General features: G+C 43.0%; 1 protein-coding gene across 2 annotated transcripts; it reads left to right on the forward strand.

Moving 5' to 3' along the window:
• The first annotated feature begins 1086 nt into the window (after positions 1 to 1086).
• klhl32 (kelch-like family member 32) lies at positions 1087 to 27547 on the forward strand. 2 transcript variants are annotated; one of them, XM_070835282.1, is made up of 11 exons: positions 1087 to 1211; positions 2715 to 2836; positions 5497 to 5677; positions 10702 to 10809; positions 14701 to 14799; positions 18243 to 18458; positions 20959 to 21685; positions 21838 to 21896; positions 23931 to 24123; positions 25324 to 25418; positions 26318 to 27547. In XM_070835282.1, the coding sequence occupies exons 2-11, from the start codon at positions 2814 to 2816 to the stop codon at positions 26477 to 26479; spliced, it is 1863 nt and encodes a 620-aa protein (XP_070691383.1). In that variant the 5' UTR covers positions 1087 to 1211; positions 2715 to 2813; the 3' UTR covers positions 26480 to 27547. The 2 variants fall into 2 exon arrangements, with proteins under 2 accessions (XP_070691383.1, XP_070691384.1); XM_070835283.1 differs by lacking the exons at positions 1087 to 1211; positions 2715 to 2836; positions 5497 to 5677 and adding an exon at positions 10349 to 10424.
• Positions 27548 to 27778: the final 231 nt, after the last annotated feature.

Consider the following 27778-nt stretch of genomic DNA (forward strand, 5'->3'; position numbering starts at 1 on the left):
TGCAATTCCAGTTTAAACCTATGTGAAGGCTTAATAACCGCGTGTGTTCAACCTCATATCATACTTATAGGAAATATCTTGACGGAAAGCGACGATTATCAACCAAGTCTCATCGGGTTAAAAGACTTGTTTTGCTTAAATTGTGTTTTTGACAGAGTTTTACGTTTTTGTTGACATGGTGTCAATATGTTAACACTGTGGTAAAGTGCTCGCATACAAATGGGAGGGGAAAAAAAAAAACATGTTTGGTAAGAATTTAAGCTCTTCTCAGTGCGAAAGCGCACTAGAGTGCATCGATTAGCAGAAGAAGTGGGGAACACACGGGGAGTAATTGAACGCAGCATGCGTGCACATGAGGGATGCGCCAATCTCACATCAAATGTCCGGAAAACTGCAGTGATTTATGAGTCCACAGTGTGTCACCACAATTTGGTGTGAGGCTTTGTTTAAGAAAAACAACTTGTATCTTAATCTAGACAATTTTTTTTTCCAAGTTTTTCCGATTCCTATCAACAGGAGCTGTTTCCGTGAAGAGGTAAGGATGAGGATGCTGGTGTAGTTTTCCTAAATACCGCTAGATGGAAGCCACACATTTGTCAATGTAGTCCAGTGAGGATTAAAACCCAGTCATATATTCAGGGGACACATCAAAACAACAGTGTGCAGCTAAGAAATAAATGTAGTCACAGAATAGAGTAGAGACATTACAGGCTGTTACTCACAGACAATGTGTGTACTGAAGCATCCAGGATTTGCTGTAAGTCATTATGAGCGTTTTCTTTCTTCATTTATGGAGCAGTATGGTGTTAAGTGACAGTAACATTGATCCACATAAGGTCTCCTCTTGCTGAACAACCCTTGGAAACCCTACGAGGACCCCTGGTGTCCCCACTGACGCCCATCACCATACTCTATAGTAAACATACGGGCATTCACACAGTTTGTCGTGTCCCAATTATCCACCTGGAGGCGCTGTATCCTCTGTATGCCCACGTTCATGTGACCGCCGTGGAGAGGCGGGGTTATAATGTAACAATTTAGGTGCTACAGTGTAACCAACAAAGTGTCCGTGACAACTGAGCGCATCTGCCCGCCGCCGCGCTCTTCCTTCCTCCCGGATGAACAAGAGACCGACCTCGGACATCAAATGACATTTATAACGGAGGCTCCGCCAGCAGGGACGGGACTGACTCACAGCACATTCATATGAGGTGCGTAAGCTTGTGGCACATTAAAACAGGGGGGGGGGGGGGGGGGCTGAATACAGTAAATTCCTGCAAAGCCGTAAGGTGCTCTAAATAGAATTTGGTGTGGATTGTGTGAGCGCGCGCTGCGATGGATGCAACAGGATTAATGTGCTCGTACGGAGGAGGTTGCTCTCCGTCCCCGTAGTTTGTGGACCGAGGCGCTGGCCTGTTGCTAGGAGACCTTTTGACAGCTGGGAGCTTTTGGAAAGTGACAGTTAATGCACTAATGGTGTCTGCTCATCAGGCAACCCAAACCCTCCTTCTTCTCCCCAATCCAGCTCCTTCGCGCGCTGTTCCTGTTCCTGGGTAAACCCTAATTGCCTCCTGTGCGTAAAAGACAACATTTACCAATGTGGTTGTTTTCAGTCAGGAGATTACAGTGGTTTCCTGGGAACAATGGCCTACTTGTTGTGATTATCAGATCCTAAATATATCCACCTTCTGGATATGTTTAATCTTTTCTGTGGCAACAATGATGGGAACCCATTATATCTCAATTAGAGTGTATGGAATATGTTGCAGAGCAACCTATATTGAAGGCATTCATGGAGATTAAGGCAGCAGTGACCGATAGACCACCAAATGGCGAGTGAGATGCAACATTAGTCATGGTTTGCTCTCCTGATGTGATTTACGGACATGATTACCAAGTGTACTTGCTTGATTTTCATTCTATATGCTGAAAACGACACCATCAACAGCCTGTGTAGGTAAAGCTACGAAATGTAGCAGCATGTGTCGGCCTGTCTTGGTGGCTGGACGTAGGACCACATGTATAAGATCCTTCTCTCCTTCATCAGTCAGCAGCAGATGCCTGTGGCCATGTCTCTGAAGGTCACTCATACACAGATCGATAACTAGATCTCGCTGGGGACTACGCTCAAGAGCAGCCACTAGTACACTCAGCCCTGCCTATGCGGTTAAGGTGAACCACACACTCACACAGCCTTCTTTCTATGAAATAGTCATATGAGAGACCTGGGGTGACTTATTGTACACTGAGTGAGTAGTGTTTCAATCAGAGTATCCAGAGCAGCTTGGATTTCAAAGTGCATCTGTACTGACCTCTGTTTCCCTCATGTGCTGCTGGGTATAATCTCGTAGGAGACTCAGGGATATCATATTCAGGTGTGTAGCAGTTATGTCAAGGTTGTAGCTACACCAGAGGGACTTGGTGTAATTTGGACTCCCAGCTTGTTTTGAGAAGTGCTGAGCTTGTTTATTCCCTTCTCTGAAGTCTAGCGGCCTGTGGCTGTCACAGCCGTCGTGCTTTACACGGTAAGGCCTTGAAAGAACAGCTATAAGAATCGCCAAAGTCAAGACCAATGCGGCTGAGAGAAGGGAGAAGACAACATTAGGGTTGACACGCGGGTGCATCCCTTCACACATTGCATGGGAGGCTGTCACAGCGCGGCTGGATCGATTGGATGGACTGAATAAAGCTGACGTGCTGCTCTGTCCTATCAGGCTGATGTATGTTCCCAGTGAGGAGACTACAGTCCTCAGGAGCCACATAGCACCTCCCCTCCACCTCCACCACCATCTCCTCTTCCTTTATGTAGGGGCATGCCTTCTGAACCCAGCCTCAGGTAAGTGGCCTGCTCCGTCCATACATACTGCACATATACAGGCATGCTGGAGGTCCATGGCACAAACATTAGGTAGCAGTGACTATATACAGTATGCATTGAGAGAACTATTCCTTATTTTAACGAGAGAAAGATCCATGTAAGCTCAATATGTTGTTCAATAAAGGTGTACAGACGAGGGTAAACACACTTAAAGTGTAGGCTATTCTATATTTTTGTTACTGTCAACAAATCCCATGAAAAGACCAAAATCAATAATATGCCCTTTTCTCAGCCTGTCTGTAGCTCTCGTCCTTAAGCCCATTCCTTTCTACCGAACATTGACTTCTTTCTACAGGCGTAAATCATTAAAAGTCTTCAATACACTTTCACTGAAATAAGAAGAAGGCCAAATAACCTCTTGGTTGGGCATTGTAGCTTTAAATAAACGTTACTCACCAACAGAAGCGAATTGTATATTTGTATATTTGGAGTATTTTCAGAAGTGAGGTTATCACACAAAATGAATTGTGACAGTGCTCATGTCTGCGTGATGACTACAGGTCACCCAGTGCCATGGTATAGTTTTAATCATTACTGGAAAACAGTGGGGCTCTATGGCACAGAGGAATAAGAAATATCTGGGTTTGTCTACACAGGCAACACTTACTAGTAGGGTCAACTCCTTGTTCACTCATTTAACAACGAGCCCCCTTTTCCTTTGTGAAATGCACAACACACCGAGTGCAGGCTTTTAAAGAATTCTGACTTTGATACCGAGAAGTATCAAGAAGACACTGTGGCAGCATTGCTAAAAGAGGCTTTAAATCACACTGTGGCTTTGAATGGTACTTTAACAATTTTCCTGATCATTTATTGACCTTTTCTAGTCACAAGGACTTCTGTTCAGCCCGCAAAAGCAATTGTATAATGTCTTCTGTGGCTCTGGAGGACCTTTGTCAAGACTGAGAAAAATAACTTCTGATTATGTCATCGTTGTCTGACCTCATTTTTTTGAACTTCATTTTCAAGCCCATGGCACAAACTGGAAGCATGAAGTTTGAAAGACATTGAAAAGGAGACTCCGGCCAAAAGATGCTTTAGGTTGCATGATGGGAAAACTATCCCTGCCTCTGCTGCTTTAATATTCTCTTTAAAAAAGAACCAGCCTCTTGTCAATCAACTAGTTTTATGAAAGTGCAATACTAAATCACCAGAGTACCCCTTTAAATGTGCACAATATATAATGGTCTATAGCTTTAAACTGTATTTTAAACAATTTTTCCTATATTCATTATCATCAAAGGCATCAAAGGCTGCTCTCCTTCCTCTAATTCCTGATACCATTTCTCCCTCTCGGAGTTGTGAAATCCTGTAATTTCCCTTCCCTCTTTCCCAGCACGGCAGTTTTGTCCTTTTCTCCCCTGGCTCTTCCCTCCGGCAGAGTCCATCTACCAAACAAACAGCCTGACTCATCATTCATCCTTCCTCTGGCCCGTAGCATGCACACGAACCCACCCACACACACCCATTATTTCCTCTGTCTTATACCCCATCACCATGAAGGTGACAGAGCAAGCCTCCTGGCAGACAGCAGCATTTAGAGAGACTGCCGCATCTGTAAGTGGACAGAGATGGATTTGGATGGACAGGGCGGCGCGCTACTGATGGATGGGTACAAGCAGGGAGGGACTGGGGATGGGTTGGCAAACAGGGTATATTTGGTTCTACATGGATCCACAGCATATAGTCAGTCAGTCAGTCACAATCCCTTAGTCTTGTCCTGTAGTCCATCCATAATAAAGAATCTTGACTTGAGAACAGACACATACTAATGAGCAGAAAGTGTTTGTAAGTGTGGGACTTAATGGAAGTGACATTTATAGCAAAATAAATTGCGTGATTAATGGTTTTTAATTTAATACTTGATTCAATGTCAATTACAATGTTTTTAGTTATACATCTTGTGCATAGAAATGGAAAATGACATGGATTAACCTTTTACTAACTACTGTTCTCCCTGTGGGATGCTAGCCCTACATGTTCAACTTTTATGCACTGTTAGTGCTATAAAAACATGAATAGGAACATGTAATTTATCTGTACCCTTTATATAACTCCCTGCTCTGTCCTAAAGATATTGGACGTACAATGAACTGAAGACTATACAGCTGAACCTAAACAAGACTGAGAGTCTACACCTAGCAGCTATTATCGTCTGTACTTAAGCTTAACGGAGTTTAATTTTGTGCTCACCATCTTTGATTATCATGTGAGCAGGCTAACATTTGCTAATTAGCACTAAACTAAAGCGAAAGCATCACCAAATCCAAATTAATATTCATAATTTTACCCTCTGAGCACCATGGCTATTTGTACCAAATTTCATGGTAATTCATCCAAAGTGGAACAACCAAATGATCATCCACCCGTAGAGCCACAGTGCTAGTATGGCTAGAAATACAGTGTCTTTCTGCTGTAGTGTCTAACTGTCCGTAAATGTCTGGGCAGTCTTTGCTACAGGAAGGGGGGTATTAGAGGATTATATTCTAGAGGTAGTAGTTGTAGCAGCAGCAGTAGTAGTTGTAGTATTTTTATTACTATTATTATCAATATCATTAATATAACCACAACATAACAGCATATCTTCTGTATATATGTGTGTGTGTGTGTGTGTGTAGCAGTAGGAAGATGCTGACAGGACAGAGGCTCTGTCAGTCAAAGTCCCACCAGGACTCGGTCCTCTCTGCCCTCAACCAGCAGAGGAAGGATGGCTTACTGTGTGACGTCACGCTGGTCGCCGGTGAGCAGAAGTTCCACGCCCACAAAGCCGTCCTGGCAGCGTGCAGTGATTACTTCAGGGTGAGTCCTGGACCACATTATAAACCTTGAATCCTTTCTGTATTTTCCAAATTAACATTTGTAACTGAAAAGGGAGCTTATGTTGGTGTGTAATCAAACACATACCTTTGTTTTGTGCGTACAATAGTTTGGCTTATATAAAGGATTGCGCACTTATCAAGCTGGTATTTGCCAGTCTATAAAAAGCAGGTATCAGTCAGGCAGTGAAGCCCCTCTGCTGATGTGATGGAGGTGACAATAATTTGTTGCGTAACCATCTTCAGGGCTGGCTGTTAAAACTGCCAGAAAACCTTACAGTGCTAACCCAGATTATTAATGGAGGGCTATAGGCTCCCACAACTGTCTAAATGCTGTTGTATGGATGCTGCCATGATCAATTTTACTCAGTTTTAACAACAATTTAAGGGGCTTTCTTGTCATGAAAATAGTCAGGTTTGCATGTACACATGGTTCAAAATATGAAGCAGCGACAGCTTCAGTCTAGAAGTGCTACAACAGATCATCCTTCACCATCTCACCTGGACTCAGCCCCACCGTTTGCTTTTGCGTGGTGTCTTGCTGAGGCTTCAGCCTGATTCTAGGTAAGACACGGAGGTAGCTGTAAGTAGACTTACACTGTCAGACAGCCAGACAGGAGACGGGCCGCACAGGGAAAAGTGCACCGATGAGATTTGATTTAGGGACACTGAGCAGATTAGGAAGTAGAAATTAATCCCTCTTGAAAATGAGAGGCAGATTAAATATGTCCAAGTTGCCCAGGGATTATTCCTCCTGTGTGTGAGTGTGTGTAGGTTATTTTTACTTCTCTCCGGAGAGAGTCGATGGTGGGCGAGTCGCACTCCTCTCCTCCTTTTGTTCGTCCTCTTCACTTTTGTTCTCCTTTTGTTCTTTGGCTCTGTTTTTAAATGCCGCTCTTTCAAGTCCCAGCTGAGCCGAGCAACACTGTTGTTCCAGCGCTCGGATTATTAGATCAGCCTGCTACAGTAAGCAAGAAATCTCACTCTGCTCTCCTGTTTCTCTGTAGAGGCTTAACAGCATTATCTTCAGTTTGTCATCTGACTCCACCGCTGGGTTTCATTTAGTTCATTTACTGAGGAGATGAAGGTGCTGTATGTCGTGAATAGCTACTGTGTTTTCTCTCTCACTCCTTCTCTCTCTCTGCCTCTTTCTTTCACACTCAGACACATGTAACAATGATTATAACACATTATCTAGCCCAGCGGACATGGGTGATTGTAATGTAATACCCGACCAAGCGAGAGTTGTTTACCTGAAACTTGTCCTGAATGTGTCACCTGCCTCTTCCAATATTGTCACATTACTAAGACATCCGCACAGCTCGGGGTCGTACGGCCAAATCAGTCACACCAGCGTCACACACCACCCTCAGCTAGACCACCCACCCACTCACACACACACAGAGTCTCTCCTCACTAGGAGAAATATCGTCTGCTAACCCTGCAGTCAGGACAAAACTCATATCAAAAGCTATTATTGTCTCAAAGACACATTTCACACTGTACGTGCAGCCTGTACTACACAGAACTCTGTTATTGCTTTAACCTCCGTATGAAGACAACGCTATTTTAAGATGGACTGCACAGTATTTCAACTACTTGAGTTCTAGCTGATGACCCCTCTGTGCCTCCCAATATGGCTTGATTTGATAATGTGATAAACAGTAAATCGACCCACAAGGGGAAATTTAATGTACGGTGCTCTGTATTACACTCAGCTGAGAGTTACTTGCGAGTGGATGGAAAGACGTTCAATACCACATTCAGAGCTCCATTCAAAAGTTTGTGGATTTTCCTTCCAGATATTTTTAGGTAGAAAACTGTATCTAACAACTTTTCATGCCATATTAGGTTTTCTTTGCAGTATTTAAGAAACAACAGTTTGCGAGAACAGCTGCAGCACTGATGTAGGATAATATAGAACTGTGGGATTGTAAACTTTGTCTATTTACTGTTGTGTAGAAACAGTCAAGAACAAGGTAGTTTCCTACAGAAAGATGGAGCCTTGTTTCCAAAAGTGTACAACTGAGTTAACTTGATTTGATTGTTGATCTGACACAAGCGCGCATTTTTCAGTTCTTCAGAGCTGGTTCAAAATTTATCTGCAGCTGTTGTTGCAACAAATCCTTAAACTTAAACCTGAAAGCTTTTCTGCAGTTAGCTCAGTCATTACCATCGTAAGACTTTTAGGCTGAACTCTAAACATGAACACAAGTTTTCAGGTACGACGGTCTCGTTTTAATAAAGAGGTGGTGAAAATGTTGTATAATAGACATCATGAGACCTCTAGAAGCAGGAAACATGACATTTAAATATGTTTGGAATTTGTCATTTTGATACTGCAGTTCATAAATATAGTTCTATAGAAGTGTAAGCACAAAAGGCTTTTAATCTAAGTACACACACCTAAGTTAAATCGGCCATTAAATGAATCTACTTTATAAGAAAGTTTGGCAACTTCATTTTAAAACTAAAATGTTTGTAAGCTAAGATATTGTGACAGGCAAGATATAGAGTTATAGAGAACAAACATGAAGTTCAACTGGACACACTAACTGTGTACACATCACTTATGGTCTAACTTAACTTCCATCCATCCATCCATCGTCTATATATCCTATCCGTCAGGGTCGTGGGGGAGCTGGAGCCAATCCCAGCTGGGCGAGAGGCGGGGTACAACCTGGGCTGGTTGCCAGCCAAACGCAAGGCCAACACCTACGGGCAATTCAGAGTCACCAATCAACCTAATGTGCATGTCTTTGGATTGTGGGACGAAGTACCCGTAGAGAACCCACACAAACACGGGGAAGAACATGCAAACTCCACACAGACACACCCCGGGTCCAAACCTGGATTTGAAGGCGTGTGAGTCATCAGTGCTAACCACCGCACCTCCATGCTGCCCTCTAACTTAACTTACTCATAATAACTATTTAGATACCAATAATAGAAGTGTGGAAACTATGGAACATTTTGGAACACTTTAAAACACAATGATACCACTAACAGCGCTGAAACACAAATGTCAAAAAATGCAGTCACATGATCGACCAGCGCTCCACTCATATGATCAGGGTTTCGTCTTTCTTTCATTTGCCTGAATTTAGAATGAGAGCATTGTTATTCCAGACAACATCAGCATTTCAGTCTGATGACACCAACGGTCTCAAGGTGGAGAATATTGGCACAGTCACAAACCACAGATATCTGCGCTGGTCGTCAAAAATGCCAGCTGAGCCTTGGGAATTGTCTTTACGATTTCTGTGACATAACTGCCTGTAAATATAGCCACAGGCCCTTTGTGAAAAGATAATATTTCCCTCAGACATGAAAACAACCTCAGTGAATATGTCACTGGGTGCATGAGGGAGTCACAAGTCCTCCCTGGTATGAGCACAACAAGCGCACACATAAATTCTGCTGGCAGGTCAGGCTAACTGCAGCGCTGCACCCCCACTGCAGCATCATGTGAAAGGACTGCAGCGAGCGCGGCTCTATGGCTCAATGTGTCTCTGTGCTGAATCTATATCCCAAGTCAGAGGAGCCATCCGTCATCACCAGCTTTGCCTCAGCTCCTCCACCAAGGTCAGGAGCATTCGTGCTGTAGGCGAGCAGCACTGCGAACACTCTCAGGGTGCCCTCTCTCAACCTCTCCTCTCACACACACACACACACTAAGTAGGGAAGCAAACATGCGAAGCAGTTTCTCCATCACATGTACTCACTCATTTACGCTCTGCCTATGTCTCCATCCAACGTTCTGTGTTTTACACTCAAGCACACACTGACCGCAGCTTAGCCAGCATCACACCCCAGGTGTAGCCATAGGCCTTCCTGTGCTCAGTGGACCAGTGGATTTTTAATTAGTGCGTTGGTGAATCAACAAGGCTGAGCTACGAGGAGAGATGTGCAGACCTTGCTTAAAACTGAGCGTGGCCTCAAGTCGACCCCGTCTCACACATCACCCACACAATACCGAGGGGCCATTCGCCTAGGAGGGGGTCGTGCCTGGTTAAAGTTCATGTGTGCTATGAATCAGACAGAATTGGATGAGTTTGGGTGAAATGAATGTCGTTTTCATGACAGAAATAGATGCTACGCTAACTGGCCAGCTTGGGGGCCTCCAAAGCTTATACGCTGTTATACACCAGTCTCTGAGCAGAGACACTGCGGACTGACTGCTACAAGGATATGTAAAATCGCAGCTTAGCTAGATCACTATCCCGAGGCAAGAAAACTGGGGGAAAGAAACTGTCTACAGCAGCTGGAATTGCTTTTCAAAAGCAATTTATGATGTATGTGCTTTTACAGTCCAAAAGAAATACATAAACTATGCCCTTAAAAGCTTCATAACCTTGTCCCTTATGACTGAGAAGACAGGTAGTAGAGTTGATCTTTATCCTGGCCATGTTTCACCCATCACCCTCCTCTCACTCTTCTTCTCCCTGAACGGTGCAGTGCTCTGCTGGTCGGCCCTGATCAATGGCTCCGTCATCCCCTCATGGTGTGACACTAGTCAATAGCTTTGATTAGTGAGCAGCAAGCTGGACTCACGCACAGCAGGGCCCGACTTTAGATGCTGTATCCGCTGCTTTGATTTCGCACGGAGTGTGTCGTGCACATGTGAGTGTGTGTGTGTGTGTGTGTGCGTGACAGAAGGAGAGAAAGACAGAGAGGCTGAGAATACTGATTGTGCCATTTATCACTGCTGACCACCGGGGCCAAGGCAGGTAAATCAATACAGAAGGGCTGTAGGATGTTGCGTCTGGCAGGTTTTGATTAACTATGATGCTGTTTCTTCTGCTCATACACATACAAAACTAATTTCTGAGCCTGTTAATGCTGTAACAGCTCACAGACAGAATATGATCAGCCTGCAGAGTCAACATGACGAAGTGAAAGCACAAACCTGGATTGATTTCACCATCAGTGTCTGTCGTATTAGTAATTTACGCAGAGTCCCATAAAATATCAGCTAACCTCCATGTTTTGGCCATGTATCATCAGGCTATGTTCAGCCTCTGCATGGTGGAGAGTGAAGCAGACGAAGTGACTCTGCAAGGAGTGACCAGCGTCGGACTGAAGCATGCTTTGGACTTTGCCTACACCGGACAGGTGAGTCTAAGCAATAGGTACCACAACTGACCAGACATAGAAAAGAGCATCGCTTACAGAAACCTAAATGTCATCTACAGAGGAGAAGCTACTGCAGCACTTCCCACTCTGTGGGACTTTTTTTTTTAATTAGGAGGTGATAGCCGGAAAGTGCTGTTCAAAAACAGTAGAGCAAAAACCCACTTAACAGCAGTGGTGGAAGAATTACTCTGATCCTTTACTTCAGTGAAAGTAGCATTAATACAAAGTCTATTAAATATAAAATTCATGCGTTAGAAATATGCTGAATATCATTATGCCCCGCTGTGACATCTCCCTCTAACACTGACCTAATGTACATTTAAACTGTCAATGAATCCTACTCTTTACCAAATAGCCCATACTTGGCTGCTTAACCAGGCCTTTCATCTACATTGTAACTGTTTAGGCTAATCTACAGTGGCTTGCCCAACTGACTCCATAGGCAGTTTCCTCTGAATACAATGAAGCGCTCAGTAGAGCAGCCACCTTCACTTTGCGTCTCGTTCAACTACAAATAACCACTAATTAGCTACTCATCTTGCATTAGAAACTTTTCCAAACATGGTTCTTTGACCTGTCTTGAAAATAGAAAATGCCTTCAGTATGGATGAATGAATGTTGCTGCTGGTTCAGGGGGAGCTAATTTGAACAGCGTTATATATTGTTGATTAGCTTAATCTACCGCAATGCATCATATTTTGAAGTTGAATAGAAGAATAGAAAATCCAGTATTTTCCTCTAAAATGCATTTAAATACAGTCCTAAAGTAGCAAAAAAACGGAATTACTCAAGTAAAGTATGAGTATTTTAGAATTCCACTTACGCACGATAGTTACTTTTCACCATGATTGCCAAATAAATCAAAACAGGGCATTTGCAGATTACTTTTTTAATCTTAGCAGCAGAAGCTTCTCCTGCAGTATGCCTTTGGTCACAGCGTTTTTCAGGAGTGGGCAGGTATCAGATTTTTAACGTAAACTGGCCACTCCTCTGTTCTCTGCTGAGCATTATTCTGGGCTTCTGAATAAGAAACAGATATTAAATTCAAGAAAGCAGAAGTAAAGAGCACAGCATTACATTTCCATACTAAAGCAGTATGAGTGAGGTCACCGTCCTTGCCTTCCCACCCCATCAACAAAGAAAAGAAGTGTGTGATCATTTTTAATAACCCTCCTTGACCTTGTTAGTGCCTGCAGTGCTCGGTCCAATAAGCAGCCCAGCGGCTTATGCGGTGTACTGAGAGGCCAGGAACTTTGTAATTACTCCTAATTTTATTTCCACAGTGGAAATGAGCAAAGAGCGAGTCGGTTGGGCAGTGTAAGTAGGTCAACAGCAGGCTTGCAAGCCGCCCTGCTTTGGTTGGCTCAGCTCCTGTCTGCCCAGAGGAGATGATAGCAGATGAGATGAGGGCAATATGCTTATCCCCACACCGTAAATAATGACCTACTAAAAATCCTTCAGCCACATGTCAAAGCCCAGCAGAGTGAGTGAGGAGACATGCTGTCACAGGATGTTAGTAACTTTAGTGAAATTCTTACTGCATGCCAAGACCACAGTGGATGTCTCAATCAGTTAAACACCTGAAACATCCCGCAGTGTTACCACCGATGTGGAATTTTTCACACCATAAATCTTGTATTTTCTCTGATCTGAGAGTGGAGTGAAGCGAGCCTGCATGGGTCAGATTCCAGGCGGAAGACGTCGATATTCTGCCATACACGACAGAATCTCCTTTCATTTCGTCTTCTTCTTCTCCAGGTGAAGACTCGCAAGCAACAGGCGCAATAAATGTCGGTTTACACAAGAGCTCACTATACTCCCACACTGAAGCAGCCGTGGTGTTACAAAACTGACTTCTGTTGTGTGAGGTTGAAGTGCTCTAACTGTAGTGGGCCTCTGGAGTGGAGAGCAGAGCAGGAAATGAAGAGCGCTCACTTATGGTTATTACAGTTATTATTTTGAGTTGCCTTTATTGCTGCTTTTGCCTGCTGGGACGCTGATTGAGGCAAACAAGAAATGAAAAATTGAGTTTTTGTTGTTTTTGATTACCTGTTTACCTTGGCTTATCTCCATATAATAAAAGAAGTGGTGGTGCTTAAAATAAATACTTAGCTAAGAGCTTTTCCTTTTTTTCCTTTCCTCATAATTTAATTTCATCTAATTGTGATTAAAGTGTCTTTCTGTTCTTATTGAGGCTTATTACATGCAGATGTTCATAACGGAAGCAAAGAAGCTTTTACTTGCCTAGTGCATCTTAATATATGAAGCTCAGAAGCATAGATTGTGCTAGTGGTTAACTGGACCACTGCCCATGCCTGGCAGGAAACTATAATGCGAAAATAAGAATGTGCACATGCAGCTAATTGCAGAGAGAGAGAGAGAAATACTTATCAGCAAAGGATGCTGGGAAAATACTTTATCATTTGCTTGTGATTTTCAATGAGCTGTTCGCGTGAGTGGACAAATAATGTGTGTGTTTCTATGCAAAGAATGTTGTTGTTGCAGTGAGTGGAAAAACATGCCTGCTCAGATCGTAGTGGATTCCTATTCAGATTTGTACTATCATCATGAAAAACATTGGCTCCTTTTTTCTGTTTTCAAAAATCCTATATGATGAGTAGGCTGGAGCAAAAATGATACCCGTGAGTGCTGCTTAACAATGTTCAGCCCACTGCTGTATCAACAGTAGTGAGAGGCGAGGGAGACAAATGATGAAGTCATTTTTTCTCACTTTCACTACTGATGCAGTCATGCCTCTGTGGCTATGTAGGGCAGTGCTGCTGAATGGATTATCAAAGGTTTATTCCTGCCCTTTAAAACCAAACCAAATTTCATTTGGAGTAGGTGAGTCCACTGTGTGAGAGGTAACATGGGACATGTTTAGTCAGACTGGGCTATTATTCCAGTGATCGATGGAATATTTAACTTCATGTGGTTCTGTTAGTGTGCAGGGAATAGACAGAAAAGGGCAGCTTACCCTCCATAAAGTACATTATACGTGGCTCTGCTCCAGAGAGCCAAGCAGTAAGAACCGGCTGCATTACAGAGCTTTATGCTGTATGCATATGGGTGGGTGTTATGGGGAAAACAGAAGGATGCTCTCAGCTGCCGTTCATTCAGCTCAACAAGAGGCAGTTTGGCAGAATCAGTGCTGTAATAATTGCCTGAATATGTTGCTTAGCTGGAAGGATGATAATGGTGAATCAAGCACATTGGTAGAGCAATTCTTGTTGTGCTGTGCTGCGATCTGTCACACTCACTTTCCCCGTGTCTGCTGTGCCATCTGAAACAGTCAGATTGTCAGTGATTCTGAACTAAAAAAGGAAAGAATAGGAAATTAGATATATAATGTACTCAAGCTTAGGGCACATATTATATGCTTAACATTTTACCCTTAAACGTGTGGGTGTTTTCATGTGCATTATGTTCCACATGCGTTTGTTGAAAAGCTGTTTTCAAAACAAGGGCAACTTATAATGTTTATTGATTTAGAAGGCAGTGGAATATCTAGTATTTACAGTTCATATTTACACTAATGCAATAAGTTAATTGAGATATTTGAGATGCGGAAAGTTGTTAAAAGCCCTCAGGAATTGATTTAAGGGTTTATAACCCATAGTCCCTACATATAAATATGAGGAAAACATGCTCAATAATGCTAATTTACCATACAATTACATTTCCTGTAAATGAATATAACAACATCAAATGAAAATAAAAAGCTATTTAAAATACCCACAACCACTAGAATGCTTTAAAGTCTCTGAGACTGATAATTAACTGCAACCCAACTGCAGTGAAGCTGAAACTGAAGGAGAAAAAAAATAATAAAATGAATCCCTCCCAATGACCTTGTTTATTTCTGTACAGATCCTGCTGGAGCCGGCGGTGATCCAGGACGTCCTGTCTGCAGGCAGCCACCTTCAGCTGCTAGAGCTCCTCAGCCTCTGCTCCCACTACCTCATCCAGGTACACACACACACACACACACACACACTTCTATCTTTGTGAGGACTCCTCATTCACATAATGCATTGCCGAGCCTGTTATCCTAACCTTATCCATCTCAACTGAGAGCCAACACTTACTCTAACCTGTAAAAGCTGCAGTGTTGGAGAAACTAGAGTAACTAGATTTTGATGTTCCACAACTCTCGCTTCAGGCTTTCCCTCAAAGCCACTTCTCTTACAAAATCACCAGATACGATAATGATGAGAAGACTGGCTTCCACCTTTGTCCGTTCTATACAAAACTGTACAAAACAAATAAACAGCTCCATTAAACGCCACAACCGTGTAAACACAAGCTTTACAACCGCCGCCACAAACATAACGTTACCTTTAGCTCGGAGCAGATGCTCACTGGGCTCAGAGGCTGTGCTTTCTGCTGTTAGCTCAGTAAATGACAATCTGTCACGGTCAGCAGTAGCTCGCTCTTGTTCTCCAGCTCAGAGGGTGTGCCTCTCATGCTGGTAACTCACAACAGTCTGTCGTTGAGCCATAATTTAAATTTTGGTCGCACTCTCTCTGCCAGTCCTGTGCGACTAGTTCATTAGCTTTAGCCTTGTGGAAGACTCAAGTCGAGTCAGCAGCGCCTATTCTGTCTTAGGAAGCTTTCTAAATTCCAGGTTGATTCGTCCCTGATGACCATGTTTTATCGTTCTTTTATTGAGTCTGTGCTAACCTTTTCCTTTATTTGTTGGTTCACGTCACTGAAGGTAAAACAGAAAAAGATCCTCAACAAGGTGGTCAACCTCTGCAGCAAAATAACTGGCACTACCCAAGAAACCCTACAGGACATTTATAACAAACAGCTGTACAAGAAAGCAAAATCCATTCTGTCCGACTGTTCCCATCCAACTACATCATCAGTTTCAGTTTCTCCCATCCGCTTCACTACTCAGACTTCCACTAGCAAAAACAAACAGATACAAACACTCTTTTGTTCCATCTGCCATCACCATACTTAACTCCAAGAGGAAAAGGTAGCCTGACTGTAGTGTCTTGTTTTTGTTTGTTTGATGTGATTTTCTATTTATTTTATTGTTTCAAGTGTGCATGTATTTTATGTTCTTTTATGCTTCCACTGCTGCACAATCAATTGCCCCATCGGGGACAAATAAAGTTATTGAATTGAATTGAATTGACTCTGGTTATGCACAATGAGCGCACTGGCCTGCACAAAGATAGGCAAGGATGTCGAGCTTATTACAGCTTTGAGACAGCCAAACTATTTCATTTATTGGTTGCTGTTTTGCTATTATGAGAATTTCAAGCAACATAACAAAAAGTGCTTCTAAAATAAGTTGCGGATCCTGTCTTTAACAAAACAACTCTTAATCTTATAACCCATTTTAAGACCATTTGAAGTTGTGAGGACTGGCCAAGGTGCCCTCACTTTACAAAAATGTCCTCATTCAGTCAAATGCATGTTCTGCTCCTTACTATGTAGCAAGTACAAGCACACACACACACACACACACACACACACACACACACACATACACCACTGTCCTCTTGTGTGTGACATGGAAACACAATAAGAGGAATCAGAGGAATAAGGAATAACTGCCTCACACTACAGAGTTCCCATCACGTTAATGGAAATCTTAGCTTAAACAAAAAAGATAAACTGGATTAAATTTTGGAACCTTTGGACAGAGGCAGGCTGTCTCCGTACTAAGCATAGCTAAGCTTCATATTCAGGGTTACTGAGGGTCATTGATAAGTGTATCTCCCAATATGTCAATCTATTTCTTCAAGCTAACATCAGTTTGACATAGGTAACTAAAAAAGCACTGTAAGCATTAAAATGCAGCAACGCCAGTGCTCTGTAATTAATGGTTTAGTGTGCAGCCTCCTCCACAGGGGAGGCAGAGTCAGTCAGACAACAGGAACCCTCGAGCCGGTACAGATTGAGTATGTTGCTGAAGGACACTTCAGTGGGGTGGATGCTTGTCAGCTAAGGTGCCTGAGTCGAGATCTCCTCAAGAACTAGGCCACCCTGCTGCTACTTTCATGTATTTGATCACTGAGACCATGATGTATCCTGTTGGATCAGAGGCAAAGTCAGCCTACTGTCCTCTGGGTACCCGGCCAAAAACCGCTGCAGATAAAGACAAATCAGATTGAGAGCAGAATCACTCTGAGGTATTTGATACACCATTTTATATTTTCCCTGGAATTCACCGTGTAGTGTTTTCAATTCATTTTATTATTATTTATATGCATATGCTATAGTCCTAATGTCATGCACCGTATCAGCTCATGCATCCCCGCTGCCAGTCTGTGGTCTTACTATACTGTATTTGACCATCTAAGTCTTCGGTTACATCACAATAGTAAACTCAGCTCAAATGTGCCATCTGGTGGTCGGAGAAGCTTCATCTATGTTGGCACGTAAGCGACCAGCCCACAGCTCATTGTAAACAAACTCTTGAATATGTCATTGCATTTTGTTTGTTTATGTCTTCATCTGCTAACATTCGTGTTTGCAGAACACATTTTAGCTGATTTATTTGGTACGTGTTCAGAGAGCATGATGGAAGGCCAGACCAATAACACTCTATACACTCTGCAGCAATAAAGTGAAAATCCGATATATCAGCTCATCATGATCATCTACCAACGAAATGATGGAAACTCATGTGCAGAGCTTGGTTAATTGAATATTGACCAATAGATCAATACTGCACTTGCTGTGTGTAGCAATATAAGACCTTCATCTCAATAATACTAATGACACACGTTGACTGGTGTGTATAATAGCTGTTGGTGTTACTTGCCAAATTATTATTATTATTATCTCTCTAATATTCAACGAAGACCTTTTATCTCATGTGTTTTAAATCCCGATTCAGAGATGTCTGAAACTAAAATACATATTACATACTTCTTTTGTAAAATAGCAATAGTAGTAAAAACTGAAATGTGCGGAATTTGAGTCATTTAAGTGCTGAATGTCTACTTTAAAAAGCCTTATTACATTATTAAGCCTTATTGCATTATTACAGATTGATCTATAGTAGGAGGAGATGCACTACTGTTCATGCTGAAGGACAGCCAGAAGATGGCAGTGTTATTCCACTAGTTAGGCTGCATATTCTTAAATTTCCCCTCTTTCCTATCCTTTTTTCATTCTGTCTATTCCTACACTCGGCATCAGTAATGTTGTCATTTAACTACGAAATTGAAATCAAACCGCAGCTAATGTATACACACTGTGTTTATGCATCAGAGGAGTATGTATGTTATCTGTATCTATAACTGGTAAATGTGACATGTTCTTATGAAATGATGGCAAGCATAAAATTAAAAACCTAAATGAAAAATTAAAGCTAAATGGAAAATAGTAAGCAGTAAGAAAACATTGATGGTGAACACGTGCATTCGTTCGTATGTTTTTGTATGCAGGAGCTGAGCAGCGTGAACTACCTGGAGCTGTACCGTGTGGCCGACCTGTTCCACCTCCCCGCCTTAGAGGAGGCCGTGGTGGGCTTCCTGGTGGAGCATCTGTCTGAGCTGAGCCAGAGCAGGCAGGACGAGGCCCTGCAGCTGCCCTACCGCCTCCTCAGGGAGGTGCTAAAGAGCGACCGCCTCACCTCCCTCAGCGAGGAGGAGATTTGGAAGGTAGTGGAAGTGTGTGTGTGGGTGTGTGTGTGTGTGTGTATGGTCATGGGTTTTCCCTGCAAGTAGAGGCATCAGATGCACAATTAAACTGCTGAAGTATGGTGTTATGGTAATATTTTGATGAAAAATGAATTGAGAGTCACCTCAGCTTATAAATGTGAAGAAATTGCATATTGGCATCAAACTGTACATGAACACATATAGAAACGCACAACACACACATTGTACACACACACAGACTACCAAACAACAAGTACAACACTGCCAGCTCTGTCTCCTTCTTTGTGTATATTAATGAGGCTATGCAATAGGAAGGACAGTTTCTTACTGCATGCAGATGTGTGATAGACACGTGTGATGTGTGTCGTCCATGTGAGCCTGGAAGTGTGTGTGTGTGTGTGCATGTATCATGAACTGCCGGGATTGTGGAGTGAAGCGGCAGTGCGGGGTGGGGACTCACTGTTTTGACTGTTCATTTGCACCAATCAGCCTTCCCCCTTCCGCCCTCCCCCCCCCCGATCTCTCTCCCTCTCTGTCTCTCTCCCCTTCTCTTCTCTGATTAGGCCCACCGCGGCTCCATCAGGGCCCCAATCCCCCAGCTGTCACTCGGCTGCCCGTCTGATTGAAAACAATCAGGCCTCTGATGGCACAATTACCCTGACCCTTTAGCCAGCCGCCGCCGCTATAATCAGCCTCTGATTAGGCTGCTTTGGGCCTCCTTCACTTCGCCCAGAAGGTTAATTTGGGCATCAGACGGAAGCGAACGGCAAGCGGGGGCCGTCGTCCGAAGGGGTGGGGGATGTGTGCGCCAATACCGGACCGATATAGCTTGGCCGTCAATCATTGTCACTCAGAGTTTTCTTAGAGTCTCTCACGCTCTGGAAATCACATTTTCTCTGGCTTTGTTTTTTTTTTTTTATTCTCTTCTTTCTTGCCATCCTTTGCTCTGCCTTTCTGTTGTTCTCCCCTCCTCCCCCCTACCTCTCTCCCTCACTATCTCTATCCCTCACTCTCTCCTTTTCACACACAGTCACACACACACACACACACACACACACACACACACACACACACACACACACACTCACACACACACACACACACGCTCTCGCACTTTCTCTTTCAGTGCGGAGGGGAAGGAGGGAGAAGGAGTTGATTTATTCTGTGCCCTGAGGAAGTTGTGTGATGCAGCGTGACCTTCACAGTCAGCTGCCGTAGTGCACACGCTCGCTCACACACACACACACACTCAGAAGTACACACACACACATACTGTCACTTCAGAGCAATGAGGAGGAGAGAGGCGGGGTGAGCGATAGAAAAAGGGAGGTAGAGACAGGAGAGTGGCACACATACCACAAAAAGACAATCCTGACTTGCATGTTTGTTGCATATTGACACCTTTAGAGTGGAATAAAGGGGAACTAAAAGAAAAGATGGCCCACTCACACTGACTATATGTCTATACATCATACACCAAAAGCTGTGTTTTGATTTCTGGTGTGATGCTGGGAATTTTGTCTGATTTATCCATGGCCCCTTGTCTGAAAACAATATGTTCCCAGTCTCCACTGCCCTCAAAACTTGCCTTTGTTCTGCTGCACTAACGTCTCCGTCTCTGCACAGATTATGTTAAAAACCACTTTGTTTTCCTGATAATGGTATCAGTGATCTCCAGTCATCTCGCCCACACTCGCACCTCGTCGCAGCTAAATAACCTTCCATCGCTCTCAAGTTCAATTAAATCCCTTCTCTGCAACCCAGTCAGCCTGCATTAAACAAAGGAGGGTGCCTGTGGATATTTACAGTCTGTATATTGAATGCCGCTGATTAATAAGTACTTGCGTGTGTGCGTGTGTGTGTGTGTGTGTGTGTTGCCAAGTATGGATGCAGTGCTGGCTTGCCTCAGTCTTGCCATAATAGCCCATAGGTGTCTAGAAAAATGATTATGACTAGCAGTCCTACACTCTTTTTTTTTTTTTCCTCAGATTCTCTGTTGATTTCTGTTTTTTCTACTATTCCTATATTTCCTATATTTCATCTCTCGCTTTTTAAACTCTTCTTCCTTCTCCCTACCTCCCTTGACTTAGAAAAAAGTCCAACACCTTTGTCCTAGATGGCTGTATCAAAATTATTGTTGCATTACAACATGGTTTAATTGGGGTACACTGTGCTAAATTTGTTGTGCTTTGAATGAGTTGAACCAATTCATTTTATTTTGACATGTTAGGACATAAGACCGTGTACCCCAATTAAACCATGTTGAAATGCAACAATAATTTTGATATAGCCATCTAAAATGAATCAAATTTATGATAAACCTAAAGTAGTGAATATTCTAAGTAGTAGTAAGTAGTAGTATTTTAAGTAAACATGTATTATTGCCACCTAATGAGTGAACTGGGCTCAAAGTTTAAGAATTTGAAATATACTTAAATAATTATTTTCTTCTTGTGAGTGACAGTCCATAACTGATGAAGCTCTTCTCTTCTCCCTCTAGTTAATCGTTCTGTGGCTAGAGCACGACTGTCGCTACCAGTACACTGAAGATCTACTCCAACACGTCCGCTATAGCCTAATGGATGTCCCCACGCTGCACCACCTTGCCCGTAGCCACCCTCTGGTCCAGTCGAGCCCTACTGCTGCCGCCCTGGTGGAGGAGGCCCTGGACTACCACCACGCCACCTTCGCCCAGCCCCTCCGCCAGTCGGCTCGCACCAGGCCTCGCTTCCAGTCTCTCACCCTCTACATAGCTGGTGGGCGGAAGCGGGAGGTGAGCAGAGTCAGGGAGCTGCGGTACTTCAACCCGGCTGCACAGGAGCATGTACGCGTCGCAGGTGGGTCGAACTGGAGCGAGTTGGCGCCCATGCCCACTGGGCGCAGCCACCACTGTGTGGCCGTAATGGGGAACTTCCTGTTTGTTGTGGGTGGAGAGGTGGAGCATGCCACTGGGAGGACGTGTGCGGTAAGGACTGCTTGTCGATACGACCCCAGGGGCAACTGTTGGACTGAGATTGCCCCTATGAAGGCCTGCAGAGAACACTTTGTCCTGGGAGCTCTGGGTCAGTTCCTGTACGCAGTGGGGGGCAGGAATGAGCTGAGGCAGGTGCTGCCCTCTGTGGAGCGATACTGTCCCAAGAGGAACAAGTGGATGTTTGTCCAACCGTTTGACCGCTCACTGTCCTGCCACGCTGGCTGTGTGGCTGACAACCTGCTCTGGGTCTCAGGTATACAGCAATAACTCAAAATACTCACACACTTTCACATTTGCATTACATTTACCTCGATTCTCCACATGAATATACACAGACACATGCTTGACATGTAGTTCAGATGTACGCAGCTTTATGCATAGGAGCTTTGTTCCTTTGTGTTACAGGTGGGGTGACAAACACAGCTCAGTACCAGAATCGACTGATGGTGTACGAGCCAGAACAGGTAACAGTGTCATTTTGTATTCCTTCTATTTACTACAAATCACTTGTTTAGTATACAACATTATTGCCGACCATATTCTAAAGCATTCTGCAGAGTTTCAACCTTTAAAAGCTGCTGGAATCACTATTTTGATATTAAAGATGGAGGAAATGACTGTGGGTGATTGTTTTGGTTTTATTGCCTGCCACTCTCATAGGCGATACCAGTAAAAAGATCTGATAAACCTACTGTACACCACTTTCCCACATCAGAGTTAGAAGCATTTTAGCAGCTAAAGAGCTAGATTTCCCCTAGGAGCTGGTAGAGACCAAAATAGAGCTAAAAGAGAGTGAATATTAGACTTGCGTCTGCCAAGTGGCTGGAAACATGACCTGAAATGAAAGTTAGTGTGTATGGTGTCTGCTGGACATCTATAGGTAACTGTTTTCCAACATGTTTGCGAACATACCCTCTTCATCAGCGCCTAGAATCAGCAGCAGTAGGACGGCACTCCAATTTATTAGTTTATTCGTGGCAGACGCCATTCTTCAGTGTGCAACACTGCACCACAAATGTGTTGGTCCGATGTTCTCAAGACTACAAGTGCTGCTATAGTTTTGACCCCATCTCCATGCACCTAGCAAGCAGCTACATTTGTGCCAGAAACACCCACACTAATTAAGTTCTGTTTAGTCAGCTGTTAGACTAAAACACTTGCTTCTTGAGTTGTGTAACTCATCATCTTACAAATGATACGTAATATTCTTTTACTTATAACTTGTGTTTCTCAGTATTGTAATTCGATCACTGCTTTTTCTCTCTACTGTGTAAACATAAAGCTATCTACTATACATAATACTGTATGTCTGTCCTAGAAGACTCTAGTGTTCTCCACTGATATATCCACTGAGTCTCCTTATGTGAATAGGGGTGTAAGGTTAGAGGGCATCTTATAGTGTCCAGAATCAAAAGCCTTCTGAGACAAATTTGTGATTTTTGGCTATATATTGTTATTATTGCTGTAAAGTGAAGCAGTGCATAATTTTGAAAAATAATCTACATTTAAACAGCATAAATTCATAGTTAATTATTCGTGTTTGCTTTTCCAAAAAAACTGGCACTGGTCCTTTGATGTAAATCCTCCCATTATTGCTTCTGCAAAGTTAAAACCTTTTATCCTAACCAGGAAGTAATTCACATGTACATATACATTTTGTTACAGTCTTCAATGCATTGCAGATGAGAATAAATTCAATTAAATATAATTTCTGTATTTGCAATACTCATACACAGCTGACTGTAGTGGAATGTAGCAAGCTGCAGTTTCTGTTTGTGTATGTATATGAGCCATCTGTTACAGAGGCTGGATCTTGGTGAGGCTGTATATGGAGGCATGGAGGTATGCAGTGTGTATACGTGTAAGGTGCATATCCATATGGGTCTGTGTTTGTACACGTCGGCGTGGAAGCGAGGGAACGAAGAAGCGAGTGAAAGTGAGAGGGAAAGAGTCTCATTTGTATTCACCATGAATCTACATTCACCTGCCAGAGCAACAGCAACCCCCCACCTACTCTACCCTCAACAGATGGCCACCCGTCAGCTCCCAGCAGACGCACGCACACACACACACACACACACACACACACACACACACACACACTCATTCTCTGCCTCAATCAAACACACACACTGACACAAAATAAGCTTCGACACACTTAGTGAAATGAGCAGGGATCCTCGGTGTAAAATGGAGTGGCTGAAACATATGATTAGAAATAGGGAGGGAAGTCATTAGTACAAACCAGAGCTCCAGTGTCACGTTATTTATCTAGCACTGAGCATACATCAATTACCCATGCATGGATATGCTTAAATATTAATCTTCTTATTCATCCTCCTTCCCTTCCTACCCTCTCTGTTTCTCTTTCCCTCCCTCTATGCACTACATTTCACCTCCTTCTCATCTGCATCACATCATATCTTCCCGTCTTTCTTCCCCTCCATCTGCCTTTCCCCCCCCGATCCATTCTCCATTAACCTCCGCCTCCTATTCAGGACCAGTGGTTGGCCCGCAGTCCCATGTTGCAGAGGCGAGTTTACCACGTCATGGCGGCTGTGAGGAGGCAGCTCTACGTGCTGGGTGGGAACGACCTGGACTACAACAACGACCGCATCCTGGTCCGCCACATCGACTCCTACAACATGGACCTGGACCAATGGACGCGCTGCTCCTTCAGCCTCCTCACGGGTGGGCAAACATGAAGAAAGTACACGTGTGACCACTTTCAGATTTATAGTGGACATGATAGTAGCCAAAATCCTCTGGTTTTCCAGACAGAAATGCTGCTACAGACAAGAACTAAAGGGGACATACACTAAAAAAATGCAGTAGAAATAGAAGTCCTCTCTGTCACATATATTCAATTAAAGGAACAGTTTCACATCCTCCTTTTCACCGTCTCGCTGAGAGTAGGATGAGAAGATTACCTGTCCTGCTAAATATGAAGCTATAGTCAGGATATGGTTAGCTTAGCATGAAGACGGGAAATGAGGAACTGTTTTAGTTGTGTCACATTCTTCCATGCACCAATCAAAATGGGATGGCAGTTGTGGAGCCGCTGCTTGTGTTGCCAGACCATTCAATTAAATCTGATCAAACCACATCCACACGGTTTTAAGAAGCAGTTCGACTTGGTTTTTGAGTGTTAATCTTAAGCCTTTACATGATACCTATGTTTTTCTTCTTCTTCTTTCTTCAGTCTTTAATTGTAGCTCATTAGAAATAAGTTTAAGAGGCTTTAGTACTAATTTACCTCTAACACAGTATATTTTATTTTAATGATGTACTGTATGTTGATCGTGAAAGCATAGGTTGAGTAAAGCTCTCTGCTTTATCCTCGTCTCATTAGATTAAAACACAGCACATAATGCCTCCCTGCTGGTTGTGAGTAGGCGTTAGAATGATATTCAATGAAAGCACATATATCCCTACTTGGACTCGTGGGCAAACTACATCTATAGCCTCCATGTTAGTGGAGGTGGGATGGAGTACCACCTCCACCAGCATGGACCTAGAGGCACAAGCTATTGTGCACATTCTGTATGTTGTGGTCATACTTTCTCACTTCACCTCGCAGTACAATCATCAATGAAGGCTTCCAGGGTTTAAAGTCCAGGGGACGTTACTATTCCTTCCTCCTTCTCAAGTCCTGGGTGACTTTCCTCTTTTGTTCTAGGACATTGTCCTCCTGTTATATCTGTAAAAGTTTAAGACAAAGTCATGGGGAAGAGAATGAGGGCTCAATCTTTGCTCTCCACACACTCCCGCCCTTGTCCAATCTTTCTCCATTTATCTCCCTCACTGCCTCTCGGGGGACTTGGAAGTCATATTGTCAGAATGCCCTCTGCTTGGCACAGTGAAGCATTGTATCGGCTCTGTCCTCCCCAGGTCAAAATGAGTCCGGAGTTGCCGTCCACGATGACAGGATCTATGTGGTTGGAGGATACTCCATTTGGACCAACGAGCCTCTGGCGTGCATTCAGGTAAGAGATGTGGCTTTGAGATTTTGCCTCATTACTGTTGTGACACTGAGATAAACTCATATAAAGGCAGACATTGCATTGATAATACACTGTTGATACGGCGAAGGGAAGCAGCAGCACACTAATCATAGAATAAATGTTTTCCTTATCAGCATGAATCTACACATGAAGATAAAATGCTAAAAAAGCCACACTGAAGCTGTCTGTAACATGCTGGAAAAGATTTGTTTAATCCTGTGCTGTCAGAAATATTGGACTAAATTACAAGTTAAGCACACGTGATCTAATAAGTAAAATAATGAGTGCTATTTCAAAACTGAATGATTTTCAAAAAATTGGAGTTATGACCTTGAGGTAGCAAAGTGCATGGTTTGAGTTTCACAGTGATAAGTTATTTGCTCTGCACTGCCCGGTTACTTGCCAAAAAATACTCTTGTTAAAGTATCGTAGGGTTCTAGCTGGTATCAAGAATGTAGTCACGCACGCAGTCTTCTAAATATCTCTGAACTTTATAAGGTTATATTTGTTTTGGAAGAATTTGAGCCACCAATTACTGCACTTGAATAAAAAGAAAAGAATAACAGTCCATCACTGCCTTTGGAGCTCTTCGTATTTACTGAAAACCAAATGGCTCCAGCACATTGTGCGAGTGTGCGTCTGAATTGGTGAAGGAGCGTTCGCCATTTATTTCCTCCTTCTCTTCTGTGTAAATGTAGGAATGATTGTCGAAGGAATTGTTCACATTGTTGGCTTGTGAGGTTTGGTTGTTTCTATAAGGACAATTCTGTGTGTTTTCAGTTCCAGTTTGAGTTCCATTTATTTATAAATCTCACCCGCTTTGTTATTTTGTCATTTCCTTTCTGCTGAATTTTATTATAATCTTGATTTCCTCTTTCCAGGTGCTGGATCTGAGCACGGAGGGGAAGGAGGAGGTTTTCTACGGGCCAACATTACCATTCGCCTCCAATGGGATAGCAACTTGTTTCCTCCCTGCTCCTTACTTCACCTGCCCAAACCTACAGACTCTACAAGTCCCCCATCACAGGATAGGTGCTGTTTAAAACCACTGATGAACACAACTTAACACGAAACACAAATACGCAACCAGAGAATGGAGGAGCCTCAGCTCACCTCTGGACCGTCAGTATTTGCAAACGTGGCTGACAAAAATGTACCTTATCATAGTAATCCTTCTGGAACCTGCCATCTCTGTCACTGTCAGTGTTCAGGGATTTCTTTGAGACCCAAATGTAATAACAGTACTGTCCTGATGTACAAGAGCCATGATATTCTGCAAGCTTCTAGGGAAAGACAAGCTGCTGTTACAATAATACGGCATATCTGTTGTATTTCCCCAAAGACTGAGACACCATTCATGATGTCCAGGGAAGACGCGATGAGCAAGTTAAGAAAAAAAATAACGCCAGAGGGATTATTATCCCCAAAAAAGACAGGAATAAAATGCCAATCCTATTACCAATTAAATGACTGGTAGTTTGAAGATATCACTGAATTGCTCAATCGTCCTAAAGGAGTTAAGAGAAACGGTCTTTTTTGTGACACACTGTAGGGCTGTAAGAGGATTTTCTGCTAATATCACTGTATTACATCTCCACCAAACCTCTGTAACCACCTCGCTGACCTGAAAAACACGTGCAGGATGAAGCCAGAGCCTGTTCTCCCATCAACTCGCATGGACTTTGAAATTACAGAGTGCGTTAGCAAGTGTCAAGAGCCTGAGGCTGAAGCTCATCAGTGCATAAATGACCATGTCATTTTTTTTAAATTCAAATATGGTAAAAAAATTTACTTGATTTTTCTGCAACAGCAGTGACAGTCTACTGTATGTGTGTACGTTATCGATTTTTATTACGCTCAGGACCTAAGACTGTTTATGTTCAAATGAATGTCCGGTCATAGTCATCATTCAGAGAATATCTGTGGAATAATGTGTATATGATATTGATATTGAACACTTCATTATGCTGATTTTCAAAACAAAATCATTTCACTTTGACCAAAAGAGAGAAAATATAACCCCTGCACTTCCCCTTCTGTCCAAAACAAAATGAGTCTTAAAGAATACATTAAATATCTCCAGAATAAAGAAGCTACATAAATACATGGCACAGTGATGTACTTTATAATGACTGTTAATAGGTGAGGAAGCTATTGGGACGGGAAGAAGGTGAATTATTTCGCACCAATAGATAACTGACCACTAATTTAAAACGTCGCCTCGCCATTTATTTCCTCCTCCGACCACCCCTGATACTGTTGGAGAAAAGGAATGTAGTGGAGCTGCTCAGATGAAGGGATGCATTGCAGTTTGATGAGGCTGGAAAATGACTAGCAATGAC

The sequence above is a fragment of the Pempheris klunzingeri genome, chromosome 8 (genome assembly GCF_042242105.1).
Source record: "Pempheris klunzingeri isolate RE-2024b chromosome 8, fPemKlu1.hap1, whole genome shotgun sequence".
NCBI lineage: Eukaryota > Metazoa > Chordata > Actinopteri > Acropomatiformes > Pempheridae > Pempheris > Pempheris klunzingeri.

Excerpts from the sequence above, each read along its gene's own strand:
- klhl32 (XM_070835282.1), top strand. The coding sequence starts at position 2,814 with ATGCCTTCTGAACCCAGCCTCAG. Across the intron at positions 24,124-25,323 it reads CTCCTTCAGCCTCCTCACGG|GTCAAAATGAGTCCGGAGTT; the intron begins GTGGGCAAACAT and ends TGTCCTCCCCAG. Across the intron at positions 25,419-26,317 it reads AGCCTCTGGCGTGCATTCAG|GTGCTGGATCTGAGCACGGA; the intron begins GTAAGAGATGTG and ends TCCTCTTTCCAG.